Raw genomic sequence first — 26,011 nt, forward strand, 5'->3', positions numbered from 1 at the left:
GAAATAAAGTATTTAGTCAGCCACCAATTGTGCAAGTTCTCCCACTTAAAAAGATGAGAGAGGCCTATAATTGACATCATAGGTACATAAGGAGGGGTTTCATACCAAACACAGATATCACTTACAGTAAACAAAACTAACAATGACAGACTGGTACAAAGGGAAGAGGCTTATGTGGCACCCCTGCGGGTTCAGTCGCCACAGAGGTATTGCATCTCACCCAGAGGTGTGGTATCTCACTCTCAGGTAAGGAAGGAGTACAGCCCGGGACCCTAACACCTGCATCCAACACTACACTACTCCAGACTAGCAGGAGGAGCAAGATGGCACTGCTCTCCTGCTGAGCCCTGTCCCTGGCTGGAGTGGGGGAAACCAAGAGAGGGGGAACCATGTAGTGGGTGTGGGTGGAGAAAGTAGTTCAGGGGAGCTCAGTAAGAAGCGATATAAAAGAGAGGGTGGAACATTCTAGAGAGAGTTCTGAGGAGATTGAGTCAGAGGAGAAGTTGGGAGCAGGAGCTCTGCAGGAGCTCTGCTCAGGGAAAGCGCAGGCCTGAGTGAGGAGGCCCAGGAGAAGGAGAGGAGGAAGGAACGGGAGCAGAGAGAAGGTTCCAGGAGTGAAGAAAGGATCCCAGGGGTACGGGCAGTGCTGGAGGCCACCCGTACGCCCGAATCTACCAGGCGGTGGAGGGATCGGGTCGCAGAGGGGACCGGCCCCTAACTAGTGAGAATTTCAATGTTCAACTAGGTAACCGGAGGCTGTAGCATTTCAGGTGCTGCAGAAACAAGCCACATCTATCTCACCAAGAAGGTGGCCATAGAGGACCCAGGGGACAGAGAAGACGTCGCCCGACAAGGTCCGCGGTCACTGGATTGGGGCACTAGGTGTGAGATGCAGGGAGACGGCCAGAAGGAACACACAGAAGGGGGTCCAGCTATGTACTCCGGAGGTACCTGAGGGATGGCTGAGCCCCAGCCCGGTGAACGCAGCACGACGTGGGAAGTTATGATCTGCAGTTGTAACCAGGAGCAAAGTGAGAACTGGGAGTAAAGACTGCACCCCACTGTCTCTGTCAATTATTACTGCTGCGCCATCACCCCCTGCACTACACTGCACCACGAGTGCTACTTCCATAACAGCAACATCTACACGGCCCTGGAGCTGAGCTCTGCCTGGGGAGAGCTGAACCAACTCTGCTGCACTAACAGCAGCTCCAGATGACCTGCTCCGCAGCGGCGGCTCCCTTTAGCTGCATACCGCAGGTGGCGTCATGAACTGTATATAAGAACTATAAATCCCCTGTAAATAATAACCCCTTTTATTGACCGCCCTGCGTCACGGACCGGGTCACCGCCACTGTGACATCTCCCCTAGCAATGACTGGCCCAGCTACCGAGTACCCCACGGCCCAGGGGGTGCGTCACTTACATTCTACAGGAACATCTGGGGCAAGGGGATGGATGTTATATATCAGGGGTGAGGGGACGGATGTAATACATCGGGGCTGGATGTTATATACCTGGGGCGAGGGGCCAGATGTTATACACCGGGGCCAATAAGATGGATGTTATACATCGAGAATAAGGGGGCGGATGTTATACATCAGAGGAGAGGGGATGGATTTTATACATCGGGGGTGAGGGGCTGGATGTTATATATCACGGGCGAGGGGCGGGATGTTATACATCGGGAGTGAGGGGATGGATGTTATACATCGGGGTTGAGGGGCCGGATGTTATATGTCAGGGGTGAGAGTCCGGATGTTATACATTGGGGATGAGGTCCTGGTTGTTGGGCAATATAGACATCACGTTTTAAGGGTGAAAAAGGAAATCACCAGCTCACCTTTGTTTCCAGCTTTTGTATTTGGAGAAACTGGAACAGAAACTGTTGCAAAGTGGTGATCCATTGAAAAAAAAATAGGTGGGGTTTTCCTGCTCGATCTAAATGGGATAAAATTATCACTTTATTTCAGTCATTTAAAATTCATAGAAGAGGGGTGAAAGGATACTGATCATCAACGCGTTTCACACGCTAGATGAGTTCTTAGAAAAAAAAATAATTTTACCTTTTGCTTCACATTCAGTGTCTCTGTTTGGTCTTATGTCAGAATATAAGGTAAAACGTGGTGTGAACATTGCTTTATACACCGGAGGCAATGAAATTGAATAAGAAAACTGAATTCAACGAGTAACGGTGCTTTGACTCCCCGTGGTCCTGTCAGGGCTTATGTCCGAACAACCTGCAAAACAAATTGACTATAATGGTGACAACGTGTGCTCTGTCATGCATCATTTTCGGGTGTATAAGCTGACAGGAGGTGGACACCCTCATGTAGTAGACCACATCTGGGTGTCTGGTCGTATCTGTCTAAAAATGATGCTGACAGAGTGCACATTACCTCTGTCTGCACCATTATAGTCAATGGCCCCGTCGGTACATACACCTGAATCCCGTTTTGAGGGGGGTTCGGGTGTAAGCTCCGACGGAGTCACTGAATGTGGTGAAGAACGCAGTGTGAAGGCACCCTAAGGTGTATCCCAATGTATTTGTCCATATAACGCAGTAGTAGAGCACCCATAGATAAGTGTCTCTTTGTGCCATCGATGTGGTACGTGGCATGCTTCATATTGGAGCTATTCTATTCCAGGGGAGAATGCGATACCTAATAAAGCCATTATATGGTGCATATAGTTTGCATATCAGTACTTTACAAAGACAGGCTCCATTTTCTTTCCATTGCTCTTACACTGAAGATAAAGAAGATTATTCTGCTGAATCTTTCACTGTCAGGATTACTGTATAATAAATATATTTTCCATTTACATGCTGCAATTTCAGGCAATAAAGCGTGGAGGAGTTTATCTTTCCTGTACATGGCCTGGGGCCATTAGAAGTAAGAGAATTTCATTAATACGCTGCTAAGCGAGCAAGCGATGCTTTCCCCCTGCCTATACAGCATTCATCAGAGGGTAGCAGACAGCAATCGGGGCATCAAGCTCATAATGTGCAATCATACAAGCGGACACATAGGTGTATAGTTAGCCAGTAATAACAGCAATGGAAGAGATTTTAAGGGAATGTCCACCCTAGGATGTGACAATGTGGTGGGTTCCCTAGGGGAGATATGATAGGTTTGCATCATACAGAAATCCATGGCTGCTGTATGTAATGCATGGACATAATGAGGATTTTAGAAAAACACACATTTTCACGCCCTCTTCTATCTCACTGAATGAGAGGGTTAAATTCTAATCATCCTAAGTACATTATTGTCATATATACCAGAAGACGCCGGCGTAGACCCAATTCCAGGACTGTTCGCAGTATCCAGGATGGTTCGAACTAGAGATGAGCGGATCGATTCACATGACTCCAGTCCAGCATCTAGATCAGTGGCAGCGGGCGGCTAACGGGAGACAGCAAATCTCTTACCTTCCGGTGTCCCCCACACGGCTTTTGATTAGATCTAGTTGGGACCTAAGGATTTATTTTTTGCTCCTTTATTCACAGTCGGAGCCACCAGAACTTTCTCATCTTTATGTAACTTCACTATATGACATCTGGCTTTTTACAGCGTAAATACTGTGTCTTTTGTTTTCTCTAGGATCCACACCAAACTACACAATAACAATCTTCTCTGGTTATTGCATTATTGCTGCATTTTTTTAAGATTTTTCCCGTATTTGATGCACTTTTGGTGCAGATGTGAAGCCGCGTTTCTAATGTGTTTTTCAGGCTATGTTCACACATCATGTTTTTTTTCAGCGTTTTTTTGCTGCAGATTTTTATGCAAATTTTCAGCTGCTTTTTGCAATACCAGCAAAGTCTATGAGAAAGCACAATTCTCTGCTCACACATCATGGTTTTTTTGTTGTTGCGCATTTTGTGCCTTGCAGCCCTTTTTGGAAAATAGAGCATGTCACTTCTTTCAGCGTTTTTTTAGCGTTTTTCAAAGTTTTTTCACCCATAGGAAGTAATGGGTAGCGAAAAACGTTGATAAAACCATGATGTGTGAACATAGCTATCAGGTTTTTTTGCATTTTTAGTGAAAATAAGCAAGTAAAACAGTATGTGAAACACATTTATTTTTGTGATTTTACCATCTTGTCTTGGTCACTGAGATGGTAGCTTGTATAAGGAGTGTTTAATTAAATTAGTGATGTGTACATTGTAAACATTGGCTGAGCTACAAGTGAGATTGAACAATACCTGTGGCCCAGGGAGGTGTGAAATTGAACAATGCCTGTGCAACTGAATTGCAGACCCCATAGTGTGAAAGTAAATAGTGTCATACACACTGGCAGTGCATTGAGTTTGTTAGTTAAACTATTCCTGAACAATTCACCTCCCTCACTGTTATGCCAAAACCAGAATGAGGTTTTTTTTTCACTGAACTTTACATTCATGCATACAAGAGACAAAGCATGAACAAGAGACACAATTCTGCAAAAAAAAAAAAACGCATAAAAAAATACACCAAAAACACACTAAAAAACACAGCAAAACCTGACGCAGCTTCTTTCCTGCCAGAGATCAGGTTTTGCTGCAGATTTGTGACGCAAAAAAACCCATGATGTGTGAACATAGCCTTATAGTACAGAAAACCTTTGTTTCTGCACTTAAAAATTTAACTGCAGGTTTTTATAAGCTCCACATAGAAGCTTGTAGAGAAAAAAAGCACCAAAACTGCACAGCTCCGCCACGTCTTTAGGCGCACAGGGGACGGAGTTTTCATGAAATCACATCTACTTTGCTTGGACAGTTAAACAGCAGCAGAATTTCTGTGCAAAAAAAGCAGCAGTAAATACACATGGCGGGACTAAACCATCAGATTAGGACAGTCCCGCTGAATCCGGGATGGTTGGGAGTTATAGATTCCTGGTTCAGAATTGTCTTTTTACCTGTGGCAGCTGCTGCTGTTACAATTGTGCATATAAGAATTCAGTCTGAGAATAAACTTCTTCTGGAATCTTCATACAGTACATGCCTCCTGCAGTCGAGTCAAGCTATCTAATAAAGCTTCTTGGTGTGAGTGTAATGCGGAGCAGGGTTGTAGCCGAGGGCAAGGCACTTGTCTCCAGCGCCCCGGCACTTTACATGAAAGTGCGGGTCCTGGCTGGGTGTGTGGACTTGTGCTGAGAGGGTAATTAGGCCCGTGCCAGATGTATGTAATCAATGTTGCTGGTTTGCCAGGACTGGATATTTCACAGTTCAATGAGACCACCATTCCAAAATAAACTCTTTACTGAAAGGTAACTTTGCAAGGGTTATGCACAAGTGATGGAGGGTACGAAGTCTTATGGACGTTTCCTTTACAGTATGAAGCATTTTCCACATAATATCCTTTCTCCGTAGTTTACTCCAGGGCTAGTGAGGCACATTGTTTCGCCCTACTTCACCACAACCCAGCTACTATGCCACAGTCCTGATCGGCAAGTCTCCTTACTTGCTCTTCGGTTCTACATCCTTTTTCTTCCACTACTAGTGCCCTGGAACCTTTCCACTAAGGAACCCCATTAGTCCCACGTACTCATTCCTGTTTAGGGCTGTTACCTTCTGTGTTACAAGCTATAGGGTTTGCGACTCGTCGTCCTCTCCAAGGACCCTTCTTTGGAAGGTCACTCTGTGTCATCAATCAAAATTCTTTAGGATCACACTATCCCTTGCCTTAGTCTCCTCTCGCTATGGATCACCCTTTAGGCAGCTCTGCACACTTCACACTCTAAACTCAAACTGCCTAACTCACAGGAAGCCAACACTTGCACTAACACTACTCCCTCTCCCTGTGGGCTAGTCCCAACCATTAACTCTTCCTTACTCTGCTGTCACTACCTATGCTACAGTAAACTATCTACATCCCTATACTACCTGTCCTAAAACACTATACCTTACACTATACATTCTATACTATACATTACTAACATTACCTATCTTACATTACTACACACTATGCAGAACTATATCATAATATATACAAAAGACGCATGGCATAATACACACACAACGAGATTGGTGTCTTCAGGGGTAGGAACGCGACACCACAGTCTGCCACCCTTACATTAGTACTGGTTCTGAAGAACTCCACACTCGCTGCCCAGTTATGGAGTCAGAATAATAAGTGACCTAATTGTTAGGCATCAAAGAAGATAGAGATGGCACCCCAAAAAATGATATTTAGAACAATATGAGAGGTACATCCTGCTTTAAGGATTCATTCACACATTTGTTTATGTTTTCCTAGAGGAGAAAATAAAGGATTGACTTATAGTGAGCTGGATCCAATTTGTGTGATATCTATATTTCTCATGCGTGAAAAAAAAATGTGATGCAGGTTTCCTAAGTTTCTCCTAGCATTAATGAAAACAGACAGTACTCACATGGCATCGGTGTGTTGTCTATTTTTTTAGGTCCCAATTACTATAAACACTTGAATGGGTCTGAGATCGTACTGCAATGCTTGGACTGGCGGCAGCCAGGTCTCCTGACCCGAGTGTGACAGCTGCATGGAAATATATGGAGATGTCAAGCTCCGGTTGGAAAAGCCGCTGTCAATGTGACATCAGTGCTGCAGACAATTGTGACGAAACAGTTCTTATCTAATCAGCCAGACGTCTAGATCTGTTAAGCTGAGAGAAATACACTATTGTATTTGTGTTGACTTGTGAATGTATGTGTATTTATGTGGCTGGTCAAGAAGGACATAGCATTGTGTGTATAAACCTCAATGTTGACTTCTCTTGACTTTTCTTGAAGTCTGGAAACAATAATGTTTTTTAATATGCCAATTACATATTATACTAAAGCCAGCTAGATGTTGATTTACCAGAGCCCCTTACTATACCAACTATGTAAATTGATTAAATGCACACACAATGAGACCTGAGCCCTGTGGAATAATACCCTCCATAATCCTTGACCTGTGGATGTGTACTTGAAAAGGACAATAGTAACTATTTGAGGGACATATGCCTCTGTAGCAGGCAGAATGGAAAGAGAGAATCAAAGATCAGACTCTTCAGGACATCAGCTTGGTAAAATGGCTTTATCCAGAGAGACACAGATTTGGATTCTACATTATTCCGGCCTAAGGGTACACGGCGCTGACTGGAAGGATACGGATCTGCTCCACTGACCACCAGAGAATCCATGGATACATTTGGGGAGACAAGGTTGGGACAGTGAAGTCACCTAGCCACATGAATATGTAGTTTAGGGTTGCCAGGAGGGGCCCACCGGTCGCCTGGAACCCATGGAGACATTCTGAGAAGCCAGATTGAGACAAGCTGGTCATCTGGCCCCATGGAAACTCTCAGAGAGGCCAATGTGGGACCCTCAGGTCTCCTGGCCTTGTACCACGTAGGACTGTCAGTTTCCCAAGCTTGCCGCTACCTCCTCTCTGTGGGGGCACGCCAAAAGCGGGGGGCCAGTGATTGAGGTAGTTGGCCCTGGAAGTCCCAAAGTCGCAGCTGATCTATTCTCGGCAGGCCAGCGGAAGGGTGGGACTGTGTAAGGTTGTACTATCTTGGGTATTTGCTGGGACTGTTCTATGTGTTTATTGTCCGTTTGGTGGTTCAATAAAGTATTGCCACACTGTTTTTCCCTCACCCTGTGTTGTCTGAGTAGTGTTCTGCCCATGGAAGACCCCGGGACTTCACAACAATAATAAATGCCGGGAGCAGCAGCAGAGACCCGGGGAGGGTGAGTAAAGTTCAGTTTGCTTTCTTTTAAAGCAAATAGCAGACAGGGGACAGGGTTTTTCCAAAAATAGACAACTCCTATAAATCCAGCATTAACTTCATCTCCATACACATATTGGGTTTCCGGTGATCTCACTTGATGACACCATGTATGTAATCTGGGATTACTTAGCTAGGCCGGGTGTCCATATCTGGACTAGAGATAATGATGATCCTTAACCATGGCTGTTCTAAACTAGTGTCCCTCAACCTTTTGATTTCTATTGATCAAACTACAATTTATAACATGATAGGAGTTCTAGTTTTGTAACAGTTGGAGCGCCAATGGACATCTGGACAACAATAAATTTAGTAGCCAACATAAAAAGTTAATATATCAGGGAAGAAAATCAATTGATGCAACCAAACAAAGAATCATTAGCTGATGTTCCAGCTGTCATGATGGTCAATGATTTGTACAAGGACACATTTATATCTATCAATGCAGATGTCAGATCAATACCAATATAGGAGCGGAATAATCCTCAGTGCTACTGATATAACACTGCAGACTAAATTCAGGAAACTGTGTGTACAATGTAGCAGAATGGAGTTTGTCATTTGCTTTGATATATTAAATAGTAGTAATAGATAACTGAATGACCACAGAGTAGACCCTTTTTTTGATCCAAGGATCACATTGTCACACTGAACCAATCTGGGGCCGCACTAAAAATGAAAGGGGTATTACTTTCTGTGACATTTGTGGCATATTGAAAGTATATACTAGAAATATCTGATACGTACATTTTGTACTTACAGGCTCTTCCCTCCAAAAATCAGCACTCCAATGGTACGTTCACACTGAGATTTTTTTACGAGAATTTAGAAATAAATTCGGCCCCTAAATCCAACTCAAAAATCGCGTCAATTACACTTTGCATAAGTTTCCGACTGCTTTTAATAAGAAACGCTCCCCTACAGAGCACGTTATTTTGAACATTTTGCAGTAAAACTAATAGGCAGCTTATTCAGAGAGTATATGAATCATGTGTATGTGGATTTGCAGTAAAATCTGCATCTAAATCCTAGTAAAAAGCTGTGCGAATAGGCCCTAAAGAGGTAGAGGTGGCTCTCTACGATAAATCAGTTTTTTCTTACTGCCTAATGTTTCAGAACTCCTATAACCTACAGTGGAGGAAGCCACAGACACGGAGGCCACAAGTCTAATTCACATACGACTTTCTGGAGCCAAATGGATTAAGAGACCCCATTCTCCTGATGTATGAGATATTCAGAGATGTCTACACAGGGCTTCATTAGAACTTGCCAGGCTCTGTTCCTCAGCTGCTGCCACTTGTTCTGTGTGTGGCTGCTCACATATAGTTAGAGGGATTGTCCGGGACTTTAATATTGATGCCCCCTGGAAGAAGCGTGGCGAAACGGCGGCGTGGGTATGCAGCTACAAGGCTCATGGGCATTCCAATATTGATCTTTTTATTCTAAATAGACCATCTTTGACAGCTAAATGTTTCCATTCATCTATGATGCTTATCTCCCTATGTATGATTAAAATACTAAGCATTTATATATGTGTTTACATAGGTTTAGGTGTAAATCTTTGATTGTGGCCAAATCTGCTGGTATATATTTCTCTCTGCTTCAATCTGATTGCAGCTGGGGCCAATATATATAAAACTTACTTTCTTTTTTTGCAGCCATACATTAATTTATACTTCAGTGATAGCTACACTACCGTTCAAAAGTTTGGGGTCACAAAGACAATTTTGTGTTTTTCATGAAAACTCATACTTTTATTTATCAAATGAGTTGCAAAATGAATAGAAAATATAGTCCAGACATTGACAAAGTTAGAAATAATGATTTTTATTAGAAAGAATAATTTTCTCCTTCAAACTTTGCTTTGGTCACAGAATGCTCCCTTTGCAGCAATTACAGCATTGCAGACCTTAGGCATTCTAGCTGTTAATGTGCTGAGGTAATCTTGAGAAATTTCACCCCATGCTTCCCGAAGCCCCTCCCACAAGTTGGATTGGCTTGATGGGCACTTTTTCCGTACCATACGGTCAAGTTGCTCCCACAACAGCTCAATGGGGTTGAGATCTGGTGACTGCGCTGGTTACTCCATTACAGATAGAATACCAGCTGACTGCTTCTTCCCTAAATAGTTCATGAATAATTTGGAGGTGTGCTTTGGGTCATTGTCCTGTTGTAGGATGAAATTGGCTCCAATCAAGTGCTGTCCACAGGCTATGTCATGGCGTTGCAAAATGGAGTGATAGCCTTCCTTATTCAAAATCCCATTTACCTTGTACAAATCTCCCACTTTACCAGCACCAAAGCAACCCCAGACCATCACATTACCTTCACCATGCTTGACAGATGGCGTCAGGCACTCTTCCAGCATCTTTTCAGTTGTTCTGCGTCTCACAAATGTTCTTTTGTGTGATGCAAACACCTCAAATTTTGATTCATCTGTCCATAAAACTTTTTTCCAATCTTCCTCTGTCCAATGTCTGTGTTCTTTTGCCCATATTAATTTTTTCCTTTTATTAGCCAGTCTCAGATATGGCTTTTTCTTTGCCACTTTGCCCTGAAGGCCAGCATCCCGGAGTTGCCTCCTCACTGTAGACGTTGATAATGGCGTTTTGCATGTACTATTTAATGAAGCTGCCAGTTGAGGAGCTGTGAGGCGTCGATTTCTCTAACTAGAAACTCTAATGTACTTGTCTTGTTGCTCAGTTGTGCAGCGGGGCCTCCCACTTCTCTTTCTACTCTGGTTAGAGCCTGTTTGTGCTCTCCTCTGAAGGTAGTAGTACACACCGTTGTAGGAAATCTTCAGTTTCTTGGCAATTTCTCGCATGGAATAGCCTTCATTTCTAACAACAAGAATAGACTGTCGAGTTTCACATGAAAGTTCTATTTTTCTGGCCATTTTGAGAGTTTCATAAAACAAACAAATGTAATGCTCCAGATTCTTAAGTAGCTCAAAGGAAGGTCAATTTTATAGCTTCTCAAATCAGCCAAACCGTTTTCAGCTGGGCTAACATACTTGTGCAAGGGTTTCCTAGGGTTTTCTAAACATCCATTAGCCTTCTTACACAGTTAGCAAACACAATGTACCATTAAAACACTGGAGTGGTGGTTGTTGGAAATGGGCCTCTATACACCTACGTAGATATTGCAATAAAAACAAGACGTTTGCAGCTAGAATAGTCATTTACCACATTAACAATGTATAGAGTGTATTTCTGATTCATTTATTGTTAGCTTCATTAAAAAAAAAATTGCTTTTTTTTCAAAAATAATGACATTTCTAAATGACCCCAAACTTTTGAACGGTAGTGTATATACAGTGGGTATGGAAAGTATTCCTTTAAATTTTTCACTCATTGTTTCATTGCAGCCATTTGGTAAATTCTAAAAAGTTCATTTTTTTTCTCATAAAAGTACACTCTGCACCCCATCTTGACTGGAAAAAAACAGAAATGTAGAACTTTATGCAAATTTATTAAAAAAGAAAAACTGAAATATCACATGGTCATAAGTATTCAGACCCTTTGCTCAGTACTGAGTAGAAGCACCCTTTTGAGCTAGTACAGCCATGAGTCTTCTTGGGAATGATGCAACAAGTTTTTCACACCTGGATTTGGGGATCCCCTGCCATTTTTCCTTGCAGATCCTCTCCAGTTCCGTCAGGTTGGATGGTGAACGTTGGTGGACAGCCATTTTCAGGTCTCTCCAGAGATGCTCAATTGGGTTTAGGTCAGGGCTCTGGCTGGGCCAGTCAAGAATGGTCACAGAGTTGTTCTGAAGCCACTCCTTTGTTATTTTAGCTGTGTGCTTAGGGTCATTGTCTTGTTGGAAGGTGAACCTTCGGCCAAGTCTGAGGTCCAGAGCACTCTGGAAGAGGTTTTCATCCAGGATATCTCTGTACTTGGCCGCATTCATGTTTCCTTCAATTGCAACCAGTCGTCCTGTCCCTGCAGCTGAAAAACACCCCCATAGCATGATGCTGCCACCACGTTTCACTGTTGGGATTGTATTGGGCAAGTGATGAGAAGTGCCTGGTTTTCTTCACACATACCACTTAGAATTATCACCAAAAAGTTCTATCTTCGTCTCATCAGACCAGAGAATCTTATTTCTCATAATCTGGGAGTCCTTCATGTGTTTTTGAGCAAACTCTATGCGGGCTTTCATATGTCTTGCATTGAGGAGAGGCTTCCGTTGGGCCACTCTGCCATAAAGGCCTGATTGGTGGAGGGCTGCAGTTGACTTTGTGGAACTTTCTCCCATCTCCCTACTGCATCTCTGGAGCTCAGCCACAGTGATCTTGGGGTTCTTCTTTACCTCTCTCACCAAGGCTCTTCTCCCATGATTGCTCAGTTTGGCTGGACGGCCAGGTCTAGGAAGACTTCTGGTGGTCCCAAACTTCTTACATTTAAGGATTATGGAGGCCACTGTGCTCTTAGGAACCTTGAGTAATGCAGAAATTTTGTTATAACCTTGGCCAGATCTGTGCCTTGCCACAATTCTGTCTCTGAGCTCCTTGGGCAGTTCCTTTTGAGCTCATGATTCTCATTTGGTCTGGCATACACTGTGAGTTGTGAGGTCTTATATAGACAGGTGTGTGCCTTTCCAAATCAAGTCCTATCAGTTGAATTAAACACAGCTGGACGGCAATGAAGGAGTAGAACCATCTCAAGGAGGATCACAAGGAAATGGACAGCATGTGACTTAAATATGAGTGTCTGAGCAAAGGGTCTGAATACTTATGACCATGTGATATTTCAGTTTTTCTTTTTTAATAAATCTGCAAAAATTTCTAAATTTCTGTTTTTTTTCAGTCAAGATGGGGTTCAGAGTGTACTTTAATGAGAAAAAAAAATTAACTGCAATGAAACAAAGAGTGAAAAATTGAAATGGGTCTGAATTAGTGATGAGCGAGCACTAAAATGCTCGGGTACTCGTTGCTCGGGTCGAGCAAATTGGAATACTCCGGTGCTCGACCCGAGCAACCAGCCCAATGTAAGTCTATGGGAAACTCGAGCATTTTTCAGGCGGCTCCCCCCGGCGGTCTGCTGAGGGCCTAAAAATTGCCCTAATCGATGGGAACAGTGCTCAAATGACATGGGGACAGCATGGGGAAGACCCCTGGAAGAGTTATTACGCCACTTTTACAAACTCACAATAAAACATACCAAAACGAAACCAAAATGGATTTTTCCTGGGAAATATGTTAAGGAACATCCTTTCCATGACATGTACAATGTATATAAAGCAAAATAAATAACCAAAAACAAAAATACTCCTCCACACCTTGGGCTATGTTCACACGTAGCGTTTTTGATGCGTTTTTGCATTGCTTTCAACCAAGACAAATGCATTCACCAGGAAATTTCATTTTAACATTTTACAACCTTATCTGGCCATGTGGTGTGTGACACATCATCAGACACATGCATACAGTACTGAAAAGTCATGGGAACAGCATGGGGAAGACCTCTGGAAGCATCCCTGACTCCCAGGTCACTGCCTAAAAGTGTGCCCATCATAAGTGATCCTTGGCGCATGTGAAGATGCCTCCCGCCATGAACCTGTCGTTGCAGACTTGCAACAATCACCATCCACGTCCTTGTCCCACCGCAGCGTTCAGTTGTCCCTACCCCATTCCTTGGAATGCAAGCGCAAGTATGCAGGCAGCCAGCCACCCACCCAAAGGCTGCAATACTATACTGCCAAATTTTTGACAGCTGCTTGCACTTGAAATGTGGCCTTTTAGGCTCGTGGAGGTGGAAGCTTTTCATAACCTCATGCCGGCGGCAGCCAGGTGTCCATACTCAGTCCCCAGCCGCCACTATATTTCCCGGTATCGCCTCCGCCTTCCACAAGCACAGGTCCCACAACATTACCTGTGCCCTCCCCAGTGCACTTACTGGGAAGGACCGCCTAACCACAAACACGTGGATAGGTGAATGTGGCTAGGGACGGTACGGGGCCAGTCCACAACTTTTTTTGCTGACAGTCGTATTTAGCTCGGTGAAAGGACTGGCATAGAGGGAAACCCTATCTACCCTACATGTCATTTCTCACAGGAAGTCCTGTAATCCAGCTTGTTGCAGAAGCAATGACAGCTCGTCCAACATCAACTCGCCCTTGTCGGTGGTGCTTTGACACACACACATCTTTCTTTGTGCATTTAATTTCTAGAATATAGAGTTGGACAATGGCCTGATCTGTAATGCGGTTTGAGAAATAACATGCATAAGCATGGTCGATCAACATTAAAAAAGCACCCATAGAGTGTCCGGGAACCTTCCCCCACACTTTTCTTAGCCAGGGCTGCTTTTCGGCAGGGTTGGATGGGCCCACCAGAGAACCGGAGACTCCTCCAGCGGGCCCTGGCTTCTCCTTCAGGAGAGTTCATAGTGCCGAGGTGAGGCGATGATGATGATAGAGGCCACCATCTGCTTAGTTTTCTGTTACTTGGAATGCAAGTGCAAGTATGCAGCCAGCCACCCACCCACCCACCCACAGGCCGCAACACTAAACTGACAGATTTCTGGGCAGCTTTTTGCACTTCAAATATGGCTTTTTAAGCTCGTGGAGGTGGAAGCTTTTCACAACCTCATGCCGGCGGCGGCCGGGTGTCCATACTCGGTCCCCAGCCGCCACTATATTTCCCGGTATCGCCTCCGCCTTCCACAAGCACGGGTCCCACAACATTACCCGTGCCCTCCCCAGTGCACTTACTGGGAAGGACCGCCTAACCACAAACACGTGGACAGGTGAATGTGGCCAGTGACAGTACGGAGCCAGTCCACAACTTTTTTTGCTGACGGTTGTATTTAGCTTGGTGAAAGGACTGGCATAGAGGGAAACCCTATTTACCCTGCGTGTCATTTCACACAGGAAGTCCTGTAAAGCTGCTTTCACTTGAAATGTGGCCTTTTAGACTCGTGGCGGCGGAAGCTTTTCACAACCACATGCCTCATGCCTCGTGTCCATACTCAGTCCCCAGTCGTCACTATTTCTCCGGGTGTTGTCTCCGTTTTCTACAAGCGTGGGTCCCTGTACATTACTTTTGGTACATTTCTGTGGGAATTTGCTTGCCTCCTACCAGCCTGGAATATTTCCAGCAAACTATGGTACGACGCCATGGTATTAGCACTGCCCCCAGTACCAGTAGCGAAGCCATCCCCAATTTCCTTCTCAGGAATTTTATTTGGTCGACTGAGTGGCTGCCCAAATACATTTTCTCACAAAGGAGCTGAAGATAGAGTGGCAGTAGGTGCAAGTTTCTCCAGCCTGTTAGATATTAGAGGGTGAACGGCAGCACATTGGATCAGTGGTTAGCACTGAAGACTTGCAGCGCTGGGATCCTGGGTTCAAATCCCAGCAAGGACAACATCTGCAAGGACTTTGTATGTTCTCCCCGTGTTTGCGTGTGTTTCCTCCTCAGTAAAAAAACAGCCATAGAGTGTCCAGGAACCTTTCCACACACTTTTCTTAGCCAGGACTGCTTCTTGGCAGGGTTGGACGGTTCCACCAGAGCTCTCTGGTGTGCCTTGGCTTCTACTTCAGGAGAGTTCATGATAGCGCTAACTTTGTAGCTGCTATGGGGCTCTTGAGCGGGGGAGAAAGGTTAGCCCTCAGAATCAAATCCTCTGGTGGGCACAATGTTTTTCAATCTGAAACAGCTTCTCAGTGGAAGTTGTATTTCACCACAGCCATATTCTTTAGCTCGGTGAAAGGACTGGCATAGAGGGAAACCGTATCTACCCCGGCTGTCATTTCTCCGTCACCAGGTTCTGCCCATTGTCACACACGACCATACCTGGCTGAATGTTCAGCGGTGAGAGCCACATATCAGGCTGCTGTGTTACAGCTTTCAACAACTCTGCAGCGCTGGGCGGTTTGTCAATCAAGCATTAAGCATGTTATCTTCAGCACAGCCTGTTGCCGCTTGGCCAAGGCAGTGCTGCAGTGCTGTCAGCTTTTGACTGATGTGGTCATTTCGGAGATGGAGGAGGAGGTGCATGAGCCGAACAATGTGATTACATTGTTGTTAAATTGATGACACTGTTTTTTATACTAAAGAAAGATCCTATTGTTTTGTTTTTTTTACGTTTTTTTTTAAGACAAATGCATTCACCGGGAAATGTCATTTTAACATTTTACAACCTTATCTGGCAATGTGGTGTATGACACATCATCAGGCACATCCTGTTTTATTTATGATGGAGGGACTCTGAAAGTCATAAAGCCTATTTTTATAGGGACATCAGACGGCCCTTACTATTCTTAAAAGGCCAGCAGTCGGCCCTAGCTATTGTTAGAGAGCCAACAGCTGGCTATGCTTTGTTGTTCCCATTATTAACAAGTGGGTCTCCTATACTGTTATTGCATATCCAGTGACTGCCAAAAATTTGGACGCAACCCATTACCCCTTTGAAGAGACATAGAGGAGGGTCTCAGTAAAAAAAATGTTCCCATTATAAAGAAGCGGGTCTCCTATAGTGGTAATGCCCATGCTGTGACTGCAAGGGCTGCCAAAATTTTAGAAAAACCCCACTAAGAATTTAAAGACACATAGAGCAGGGCCACAGTAACAAGGTACGACATGTTCCCATTAGAAAGGAGAGGGTCTGCTATACAGTTATAGGGTATGCAGTGAGTCCAACGGCTGACCAATTTTAGTAAAAACACGAGTAAGAATTTAAAGACACATGGAACAGGGCCACAGTAACAAGATACGACATGTTCCCATTAGAAAGGAGAGTGTCTGCTATACAGTTATAGGGTATGCAGTGAGTCCAACGGCTGACCAATTTTAGTAAAAACACCACTAAGAATTTAAAGACACATAGACCAGGGCCACAGTAACAAGATACGACATGATCCCATTAGAAAGGAGAGGGTCTGCTATACAGTTATAGGGTATGCAGTGAGTCCAACGGCTGACCAATTTTAGTAAAAACTCCACTAAGAATTTAAAGACACACAGAGCAGGGCCACAGTAACTAGGCACAACATGTTCCCATTAGAAAGGAGAGGGTCTGCTATGCAGTTATAGGGTATGCAGTGAGTCCAACGGCTGACCAATTTTAGTAAAAACCCCACTAAGAATTTAAAGACACACGGAGCAGGGCCACAGTAACAAGGCACGACATGTTCCCATCAGAAAGGAGAGGGTCTGCTATGCAGTTATAGGGTATGCAGTGAGTCCAACGGCTACAATTTTAGGAAAAACCCCACTAAGAATTTAAAGACACATAGAGCAGGGTCACAGTAACAAGGTACGACATGTTCCCATTAGAAAGGAGAGAGTCTGCTGTACAGTTATAGGGTATGCGGTGAGTCCAACGGCTGACAATTTTAGGAAAAACCCCACTAAGAATTTAAAGACACATAGAGCAGGGCCACAGTAACAAGGTACGACATGTTCCCATTAGAAAGGAGAGAGTCTGCTATACGGTTATAGGGTATGCAGTGAGTCCAACGGCTAACCAATTTTAGGAAAAACCCCACTAAGAATTTAAAGACACACAGAGCAGGGCCACAGTAACAACAAATTCACATTAGAAAGGAGATAGTCTCCCATAGTGTTGGCCTATGCAGTGAATGCAAGGGCTGCCAAAAATTTGGAGGCACTTCAATGCCCCTTGGAAGAGATGTGGAGGAGGGCCTCATAAAAAAATGTTCCCATTAGAAAGGAGCGGCCCTCCTAAACTTATAATGCCCATGCACTAAGTGTATGGGCTGACATGAACATACTGTATAAAAAATTTTTTAAGGGCATCATAAACACCCTTTAAAAAAATTAGGCGGGTGTTGCATCACGGACCACGGTCACCCTGGTGATATGGTGGTGGAGGATGAGAAGGAGGAGGACAAGAGCAAATAGCCAAAATCAGGAAGCGTATACCCATGTGTGGGTGTGAAAAGGTGCATGGGAATACACCTCCCAAGAAAAGACACTGGATTGGAGTTTATGTTACACTGCTATCATTCGTTGGTGTTGAGAAGTCTGGCCCAATCCAGCCCTTGTTCATTTTTATAAGAGTCAGCCTGTCAGCATTTTCAGTTGACTGGCGGATGCGCTTATCAGTTATAATTTCACCAGCGGCACTAAAAACCCGCTCTGATAAAACGCTAGAGGCAGGGCAGGCCAGGACCTCCAAGGCATAGAGAGCCAGTTCATTCCACGTATCCAGCTTGGATACCCAATAATTATAAGGCACAGCGGAATCACGGAGGACGTTGGTACGGTCGGCAAGGTACTCCCTCAGCATCTTCCCAAACTTTGCACTCCTTGTGAGAGTACACCGCGCCTTAGAGCCTGTCCGATGGGAGGGTCTGAGAAAACTCTCCCAGAACTTTGACAGTGTTCCCCTGCCTTTGCTGGATTGAATTTGTGTCTCTCTCGCCTGTATTCCTTGTTGTCCAACGAAGTGTGCCCTCTGCCGCCAGCGTTTTCAGAATGGAATTTTTTTATTAGTTCCGCAACAAGGGCCTTCTGGTACAGCCCCATTTTTGTAGACCTGTCCGCCTCAGGAATAAGAGATATAAAGTTCTCCTTGTAGCGTGGGTCTAGAAGTGTCACCAACCAGTAATGACTGTCACCCAAAATTTTGAGAACGCGAGGATCATGGGAAAGACAGCGTAACTTAAACTCGACCATGCGTGCCAGACTACTAACAGGCAAGACTTCCGTGTCCTCACCAAGAGGATGACTGACCATGCTCTCCTCCTCCTCCTCCTCTCTGTCCTCTGGCCATCCACGCTGAACAGACGGTATGACAGCTGTGCAGGTAGTACCGTCTATAGTGCATGAAACTAGCTCCTGTCCTTCCTCCTCCTCCTCCTCTTCCTCATTGTCACCCAATCCATGTTGGGATGAGATGAGGCTTGGCTGTGTGTAATCACCCTGTATGGTTCCTTGCTCCATCTCATCGTGCTCCGCCTGCAATGCATCCTCTTTGATTGTGAGCAGAGAGCGTTTCAGAAGACAGAGAAGCGGGATGGTGACGCTAATTATGGCGTCATCGCCGCTCACCATCTTGGTGGAGTCCTCAAAGTTTTGGAGGATGGTACATATGTCTGACATCCATGTCCACTCCTGAGGTCTTATGTGTGGAGTCTGAACTGAATACCGACAGCCTTGTTGATGCTGGTACTCAACAACTGCCCTCTTCTGCTCACAAATCCTTCCCAACATCTGCAGTGTAGAGTTCCAACGCGTGGGGACATCACACACCAGTCTGTGAGCCGGAAGCTGCAAACGCTGCTGAAACACTGCAAGGGCGGCGGAATCTGTAGCTGACTTTCTAAAATGGGCACACAGGCGGCGTACTTTAACAAGAAGATCCGGCAGCTCCGGGTAGGATTTGAGAAACCGCTGAACCACGAGGTTAAGCACATGAGCCAGGCATGGTACGTGTGTGAGCTCGCCTCGCCTCAGAGCTGCCACCAGGTTCTGGCCATTGTCACACACGACCATGCCTGGCTGTAGGTTCAGCGGTGTTAGCCACAGATCTGCCTGCTCTTTCAGATCTGTCCACAACTCTTCAGCATTGTGCGGTTTTTCACCTAAGCATATTAGCTTCAGCACAGCCTCTTGCAGCTTGGCCAAGGCAGTGCTGCAGTGCTTCCTGCTTGTGACTGATGTGGTCATTTCGGAGATGGAGGCTGAAGAGGAGGAGGAGGCTGAGGAGGAGGAGGTGCAGGAGCTGTAGACCGTAGGGGCAACCCTGATTGACCTAGGGCCCGCAATCCTTGGCGTCGGGAAGACGTGTTCCGTCCCAAGGTCCGACTGGGTCCCGGCTTCCACTATGTTAACCCATTGTGCCGTCAGCGAGATGTACCGTCCCTGCCCACAAGCACTTGTCCACGTGTCCGTGGTTAGGTGGACTTTACCGGTAACTGCGTTGTTGAGAGCACAGCTAATGTTTTGGGACACGTGCTTGTGTAATGCGGGGACGGCACACCGGGAGAAATAGTGGCAGCTGGGGACCGAGTACCGAGGGACAGCCCCCGCCATCAGGTTGCGGAATGCTTCCGTCTCCACGAGCCTAAAAGGCAACATTTCGAGTGCAAACAGTCGTGAAATGTGAGAATTTAGTAGTGTGGCCTGTGGGGCGTTGGCTGCATATTTGCGCTTGCGTTCCAAGGACTGGGGTATGGACAACAGAACACTGCGCTGGGACATGGACATGGACGTGCTTCCTGATGCTGCTACTTGACAGTGTGCAACGACAGGTGCAGGGCAGGAGGCATCTTCGCATGCACCATGGACAGGGGATTGGCTTGCATGCACAACAGCGGAAGAAGCAATGGTGCCACCCGCCGACACTGTTCCTGGACCCTGGGGTTCGGCCCACAAAATCGGGTGCTTTGCTGCCATGTGCCTGATCATGCTGGTGGTGGTCAGGCTGGTCGTTTAGCCAGCCCTGCTGATGCTGGCCTGGGAGGTGATGCAAATGGTCTTTTTGGGGTTATCGGCAGAGTCTTTAAAAAACAACCAGACTCGGGAAGACCTAACAGTTGTACTGGCAACTTCCTTCGTGTTGGTGTTACGGGGGAAGGTTGCCTGCCTTCTGTCTGCGGCCACCACACTGCTTCTTTCTGCCTGTTGGGGTGCTCTGCCTCCCTCCCCCTGTGTGCTGCTGTCCTCGCTCTGCATGTCCTCCTGCCAGGTTGGGTCAGTTACTATATCATCCACCACCTCGTCTTCCACTTCCGCACCCTGGTCTCCCTCCTGACTTTCTGGCAATTGTGTCTCATCATCGTCCACCTCTTGTGACACTTTCCCACCGTCACCTTCGTGTGATCGTGGCTGCTCAAATATTTGGGCATTGCTGCACGCGATCTCCTCTTGCCCCGCTTCAAGTGGACCGGGCGAGAGGCCCAAATCTATAAATGGAAAAGTGAACAGCTCTTCAGAGTGTCCAAGTGTGGGATCAGTTGTCTCTGGGTACTCAGCATGGTGGGAGGAAGGAGGATCAGGGTGAGGAATATGCGGTCCAGACTCACGGCTACTGAGACTTGACCGTGTGGAAGACAGGGTGGTGGTGGTGGTGGCTAAGTGACTGGAAGCATTATCCGCTATCCAACCAACAACCTTTTGACACTGCTCTGGGTTCAATAGTGGTGTGCTGCGGTCCCCTAGAAATTGGGACAGGAAGGTCAGGTGAGAAGATGTGGGTGTTTGTTGTGGCACAATTTCGGCTTGCCCACGGCCTTGTCCTCGTCCTCTGCATGCACCATTACCATCACGTCCAGTTCCCCGTCCCTTGCCACGTGCCTTGCCCATTTTAAATGGAGAACAGTATCTTCCACGCTCACTACAAATGACTGAGTTTGGAGCGAATTTATATGTGATCCGTGTGATGGAGAAAACACAGTGTTAAATACCTGGCCTGTAGGTAACTATTTTGAACAGCAATCTGGTGTCAATAGCTTCACTGACACACTGAAAATTTTTTTTAATGGAGGCCAGAAATGGCAGTATTTTCTGACAACGTATATGTGATCCGTGTGACGGAGAAAACAGTTTTAAATACTTGGCCTGTAGGTAACTGTTTTGAACAGCAAACCAGTGTCAAAAAATTTGATGACACACTGAAGACATTTTTTAATGGAGGTCAGAAATGGCAGTATTTTCTGAAAACGTATATGTGATCCGTGTGACGGAGAAAACACAGCTTTGAATAGATGGATTTTTAGCGCTGTAATATGGAAAGGACCTGGCTGTATTCTGCATTGCCAACAAGCAAATGGCGCAGAAAAACCGTGTAGTCTGGATTGCTTTTTAAGCAAATAATGAGGATTAAGATGCAAAAAAAATTATTCCTGGCCCATGAGACCTGGGCCTTTTTCCAGAAATATCTAATAGCAGCAGAAGGCAGAACTGGAATGGAGCCTCCTGTGCTATATGCACTGCAGTCTGATATATACCCTGCCTGCCTTTATACACTGCCTGCCTGATATCTCTGCAGATGGATTAGTTAGTCCTCAGAAGGACTGTTTGTTAAGATGGATATGTGTAATGTACGGCTTTTCTCCCTACACTACCTAATACACGATCAAATCTCTCCCTAGCTCAGCAGCACCTCTCCCTATACTGTCTGATCCGGAGTGACTGTGACGAGCATGGCAGCGCCAGGTCTGATATAGACCTGATGACACTGTGCAGCCAGCCAATCACTGTAATGCCACAACCACCATGGCTGCGGCATTACAGTGCATGGCAGGCAATCCCTGCATGTTCAATGGCTCTCTAAAGAGCGCCAAACATGCAGGGAGGGGACCCGAGTTCCCGCCGAGCAACCCCGGAAATACTCGCCGAGCTTGTCGAGCACCATGATGCTCGGGCAAGCACCGAGTAGTGGCGAGCACGTTCTCTCATCACTAGTCTGAATACTTTTCGTACCCACTGTATATATGTATATACATGATTATGGATACCTCTTGATTATTGAAAAATCTGCTACTAGGCACTTGCACTATACTTCCACTTTTTTGCAGCTAGGATAAATATTTATAAACTATTTTGTTTTCCTGTGGCCATATATGACCTCACACTCTGGCTATAGCCACCAATAGACATTTGCACTTTATGTTTTACGATAATATAATCATATATAGTTACAAAACATTTATAACTTAGCTTTGAGTAAAAGCATTAGCACTAAAGCAATCAAATCAACAGTTCTATATACACATTGTGCCATATATTGAGACACATCATCCATTGATTACTTCTTGACTATAGGACACTTAATGGGAATATTAGCACTCGTGTTATACTATTTATGCATTCCATATGTATTTAATTTCTCAAAAATTCTGTCAAAAATGGTCTCCATTTACATCTCGCATTTGAGATTGAATATAGATGTACACCTCCAGATGAGCCCCTGTATAGCTCAGTGTTCTCCTGCTTATTTTAATTGTGTCCTAATGTTTTATCTCGAATTTATAATAAAATATTGGACTTTTCATCTCTTTGCATAAATGAGGCTGGACAGACATCTGTCAGAGATGGTTTAGTGAATCCAGCATTGAGCAGGGGGTTAGACCAGATGACCCTAGAGGTCCCCTCCAACACTGACATTCTATGTTTCTCATCTTGACCCACGATTATATATCCTTGGGTAGTGTGAGAATACTTATCAATAAGTGGCTGCTAAATACCTGCTTGTTCTGCCATGTACCGATCTCTTTTGGCTCAGGCCATCAAGGACCGCTCCTTGGGGCGATACTCCCACTTCCTGTGGCAGTTCCTTCTCTTCCGATTTGCTCTGTCAACGAGTCATCACTGCAAACATCATGTTGTATTGACAGCCGGCTCCCCACTGTAGTGAGATGAGTCTGCGTTGGACATCAGAGTCACTTGCAGAGTTCTTTGCCCTGCTGATGTGCCAGCCCAGGTGCTTAGTTAGGCAGCAGGGAGCCGGCTGACAATCAACATGATGTTGGCAGTGATGTCTTGTCGACACAGCAGATTGGAAGAGGAGGAACTGCTCTGTTGACGTGACATAGCAGGATGTGGAAGAATTTCCACCCGGAGTGGCTTAATGACTGCTCTGAACAGGCAGAGATCGGCACACGGCAGAATAGGCACGTAGTTAGCAGCTATGTACCTGCCAATAAGTGCTCAGCCACTGTCCTGTACAACCCCTTTAAGACAATATTTTGCAAAGCTGACGTAAACAATTCACTGGTAATTACAAAATAAAAACAAAAACATTTGTAATGAGGTTTACTTGGTTCTAAAACTAAAAATATTTATAAAAAGAGCATGCGCAGGGAGGGAAATGGTGCCACAATCTGACAGCATGTGATCACGGTCCCCTTGTCATCCAAAAAGGTGATATGGGGTGATAATAATTAGCTGACAAGTAGTTCTAACACTCCAAAAGTAGCTGGTTTCCTACAAATCTACCTCTAAAATAAAATGTGTGGCACAATCTGGAAAAATCTTGAATGATGTTGCATAATCTGTACTATTACTAATAATATATACAATATATTGTTTATTCTGTATATCTAAATCGTTGCATAATTTATAAAATAGAATTAGTAGAAACCTCAGGTCCCTCCGCATGTGGGAACCAGCCTTTGATTCATTTTCACATTAATAGTCATGGGTTGTTGGGTCTTTTGTACATAAATGAGACACCAATGTCCTACTCTTACAGAAGTTTGGGACACCATGGCAATAAGTTGGAATGAAATGAGTGTGCAGTTGTAGATCATCAGTATCTAGATGGTGGTGGAGATGAAGAAGATGATGATGAGGAGGAGGAAGGGGTGACAGTGTGACTTGTCTCACCAGGATGAAGTGATCCTCTCTTTTCCCTCACACCTGACTCTGTTGAGCCATGATCATCTTGGCATCCATGTCCCAGTCCTGCTGGTGGGATCTCAGTATCAGTGCTGGTCAGCCAGGTGGACTCAGTCTCTCTTGTCCAGCTCTCATAATACCGGGGTTCAATGGCATCAGCTCTGCTTCCTCCACAGCCCATAGTCTCCTCAATGCAATGGAGAATGTGGAAGAAAGAAGATGCAGATCTGGATCCTTCTCCACCTGCAGAACTATAATAAGCCCTTGAGATGTTAAGGAAGCAGAGTAGGTAGATCCTTGTGAAAACCAGGACTCATCAGATCCTTGTCCATCTCTCGTGATCTCCTGGGGGGAACATGTTATTAGGCTGTGTGCAGGTTATAAGAAGGACAATGAAGAAGTATAATAAAGGCTTCTGGTGTTACAAAGTAGCCTCATTGCTTCCTACAGTCCATTGTGCTGCTTTTTGTGTCTGCATTGAATAGACTCTCCTGCCTCCTCTTCCTCCTGTGTTGTGGTTTGTATCTTCCTTGTACTCAGTGAGCTCAATCAACAAGATCCCCCCCTGTTAGCACAGGAGACTGAGGTTTGCTGACGTCTGTAGCTTTGGCTCTGAGCTCCCAGCAATGCAGGAGGATGTTGATGCCTTCAGTGCTGGCTGCAGCCTGTGGATGTGATGAGGATGCAGGAGCTCTTTGTGCTGGTGTCACAGACATAAAGTGGGGAAGGTGGAGTTTTCCGGATTGTAGCCTTTTTTTTCCCAGTGAAATGTAGCAGAAGAGCATGGAGCCTGTGTGATGTCATTACACACTCATTGCAGCAGCTACACGTGTGCTGGAGACACCTCTCCCCCTGCAGAGACCAGCACTGCTGCTGCCCTCCCCAATATGCTGGCTCATTGATTCAGGGCTCAGAAAAGGTGCACTAATAGGTAATCCCCAATGTGAAGCCATCCCATCCACTGTGCAAGAACAGTATATGGGCCCTTTGCAACCCAAGAGCTCCTAAAAATGCAAAATTGCACCTGCTTTAGAGGTAGAAATGAGCCCCAATACCTCCTGGGGCCCCCTGTGTCTGCACAGGTTGCACCATTGATATGTCCACCCCTCATCCCATACATCAACTCTTAAATGGTCTATATACAAAATATATAAATGCCCTGTATGAAACCTCTAAGCAGATCACCTGTATTCAGTGTAGGACTGGGGAGCCAAGGGCCCACCAGTAACCAACTCCAGTGCCCCACTTTTCAGCTACATGCAAATGTGACATTATCCTCAATCACAAACTTATATAACAATGAACTAGGTAGATTGTTACATGAATAAGATGCTGCCTATACATAGAGAATCCAGTAAATTGTGCCAAGTACTGCTCATATAAGAGGGTGGTGGCCCACCGGTGGATTCTCCTGTTCTCCTGTGGGCCAGTCCACGCCTGCCTGTAGTCGAGTCAATACACATCATCTATTACATATTTTAATGATTAATAGATATCTATTTGCTTGTGCTTTGTATACCCCTTTCACATCTAAAGCGCCATGGAATAAATGTCGCTATAGTAATAAATAATAATGATAATAATATCTATAATAGTGTATGTGCTATTAAAGGATGAACTATTCTGAACCGATATAATTATTGAAAAAGGAGAGGACTCCAAATCCATATATAAATATATGTATATATTTATATATAACTATGAAGTCACGACCTCCAAATAATAAATGAACAATGTATGAAAAAACACAATTACACAAAAAAGTATAATGAATACAAAAAAAAGCAACACCATTAATAAAATAGTAAAATATGAGGTTCCCAGTGAAAGCTCAAGATGAAGGAGACAGAGAACAGCATATGGATATAGATAGTAATAGAGGTTTCATTAGAAGGTTATAATAGGGGAGTGAAGGACATTAATAAAAATGTCATCAAAGCAGTCTGAATATTTTTAAGA

The 26,011-nt window shown here is 44.9% G+C and overlaps 1 protein-coding gene across 1 annotated transcript in view; it reads right to left on the minus strand.

The window, feature by feature from the left end:
• The window catches only part of BAALC (BAALC binder of MAP3K1 and KLF4), a 135,967-nt gene extending 111,120 nt beyond the window's left edge, over positions 1 to 24,847 (minus strand). The window contains exon 1 of the mRNA XM_073679698.1: positions 24,041 to 24,847. Coding sequence (XP_073535799.1) covers positions 24,041 to 24,233 — 193 coding nt within the window. The 5' untranslated portion in view covers positions 24,234 to 24,847. The remainder of the gene's footprint in view (positions 1 to 24,040) is intronic.
• Between the last annotated feature and the right edge of the window lie 1,164 nt (positions 24,848 to 26,011).

Source organism: Phyllobates terribilis, unplaced genomic scaffold, assembly GCF_046119375.1.
Source record: "Phyllobates terribilis strain yellow unplaced genomic scaffold, ASM4611937v1 Scaffold_4__5_contigs__length_816908805, whole genome shotgun sequence".
Lineage (NCBI taxonomy): Eukaryota > Metazoa > Chordata > Amphibia > Anura > Dendrobatidae > Phyllobates > Phyllobates terribilis.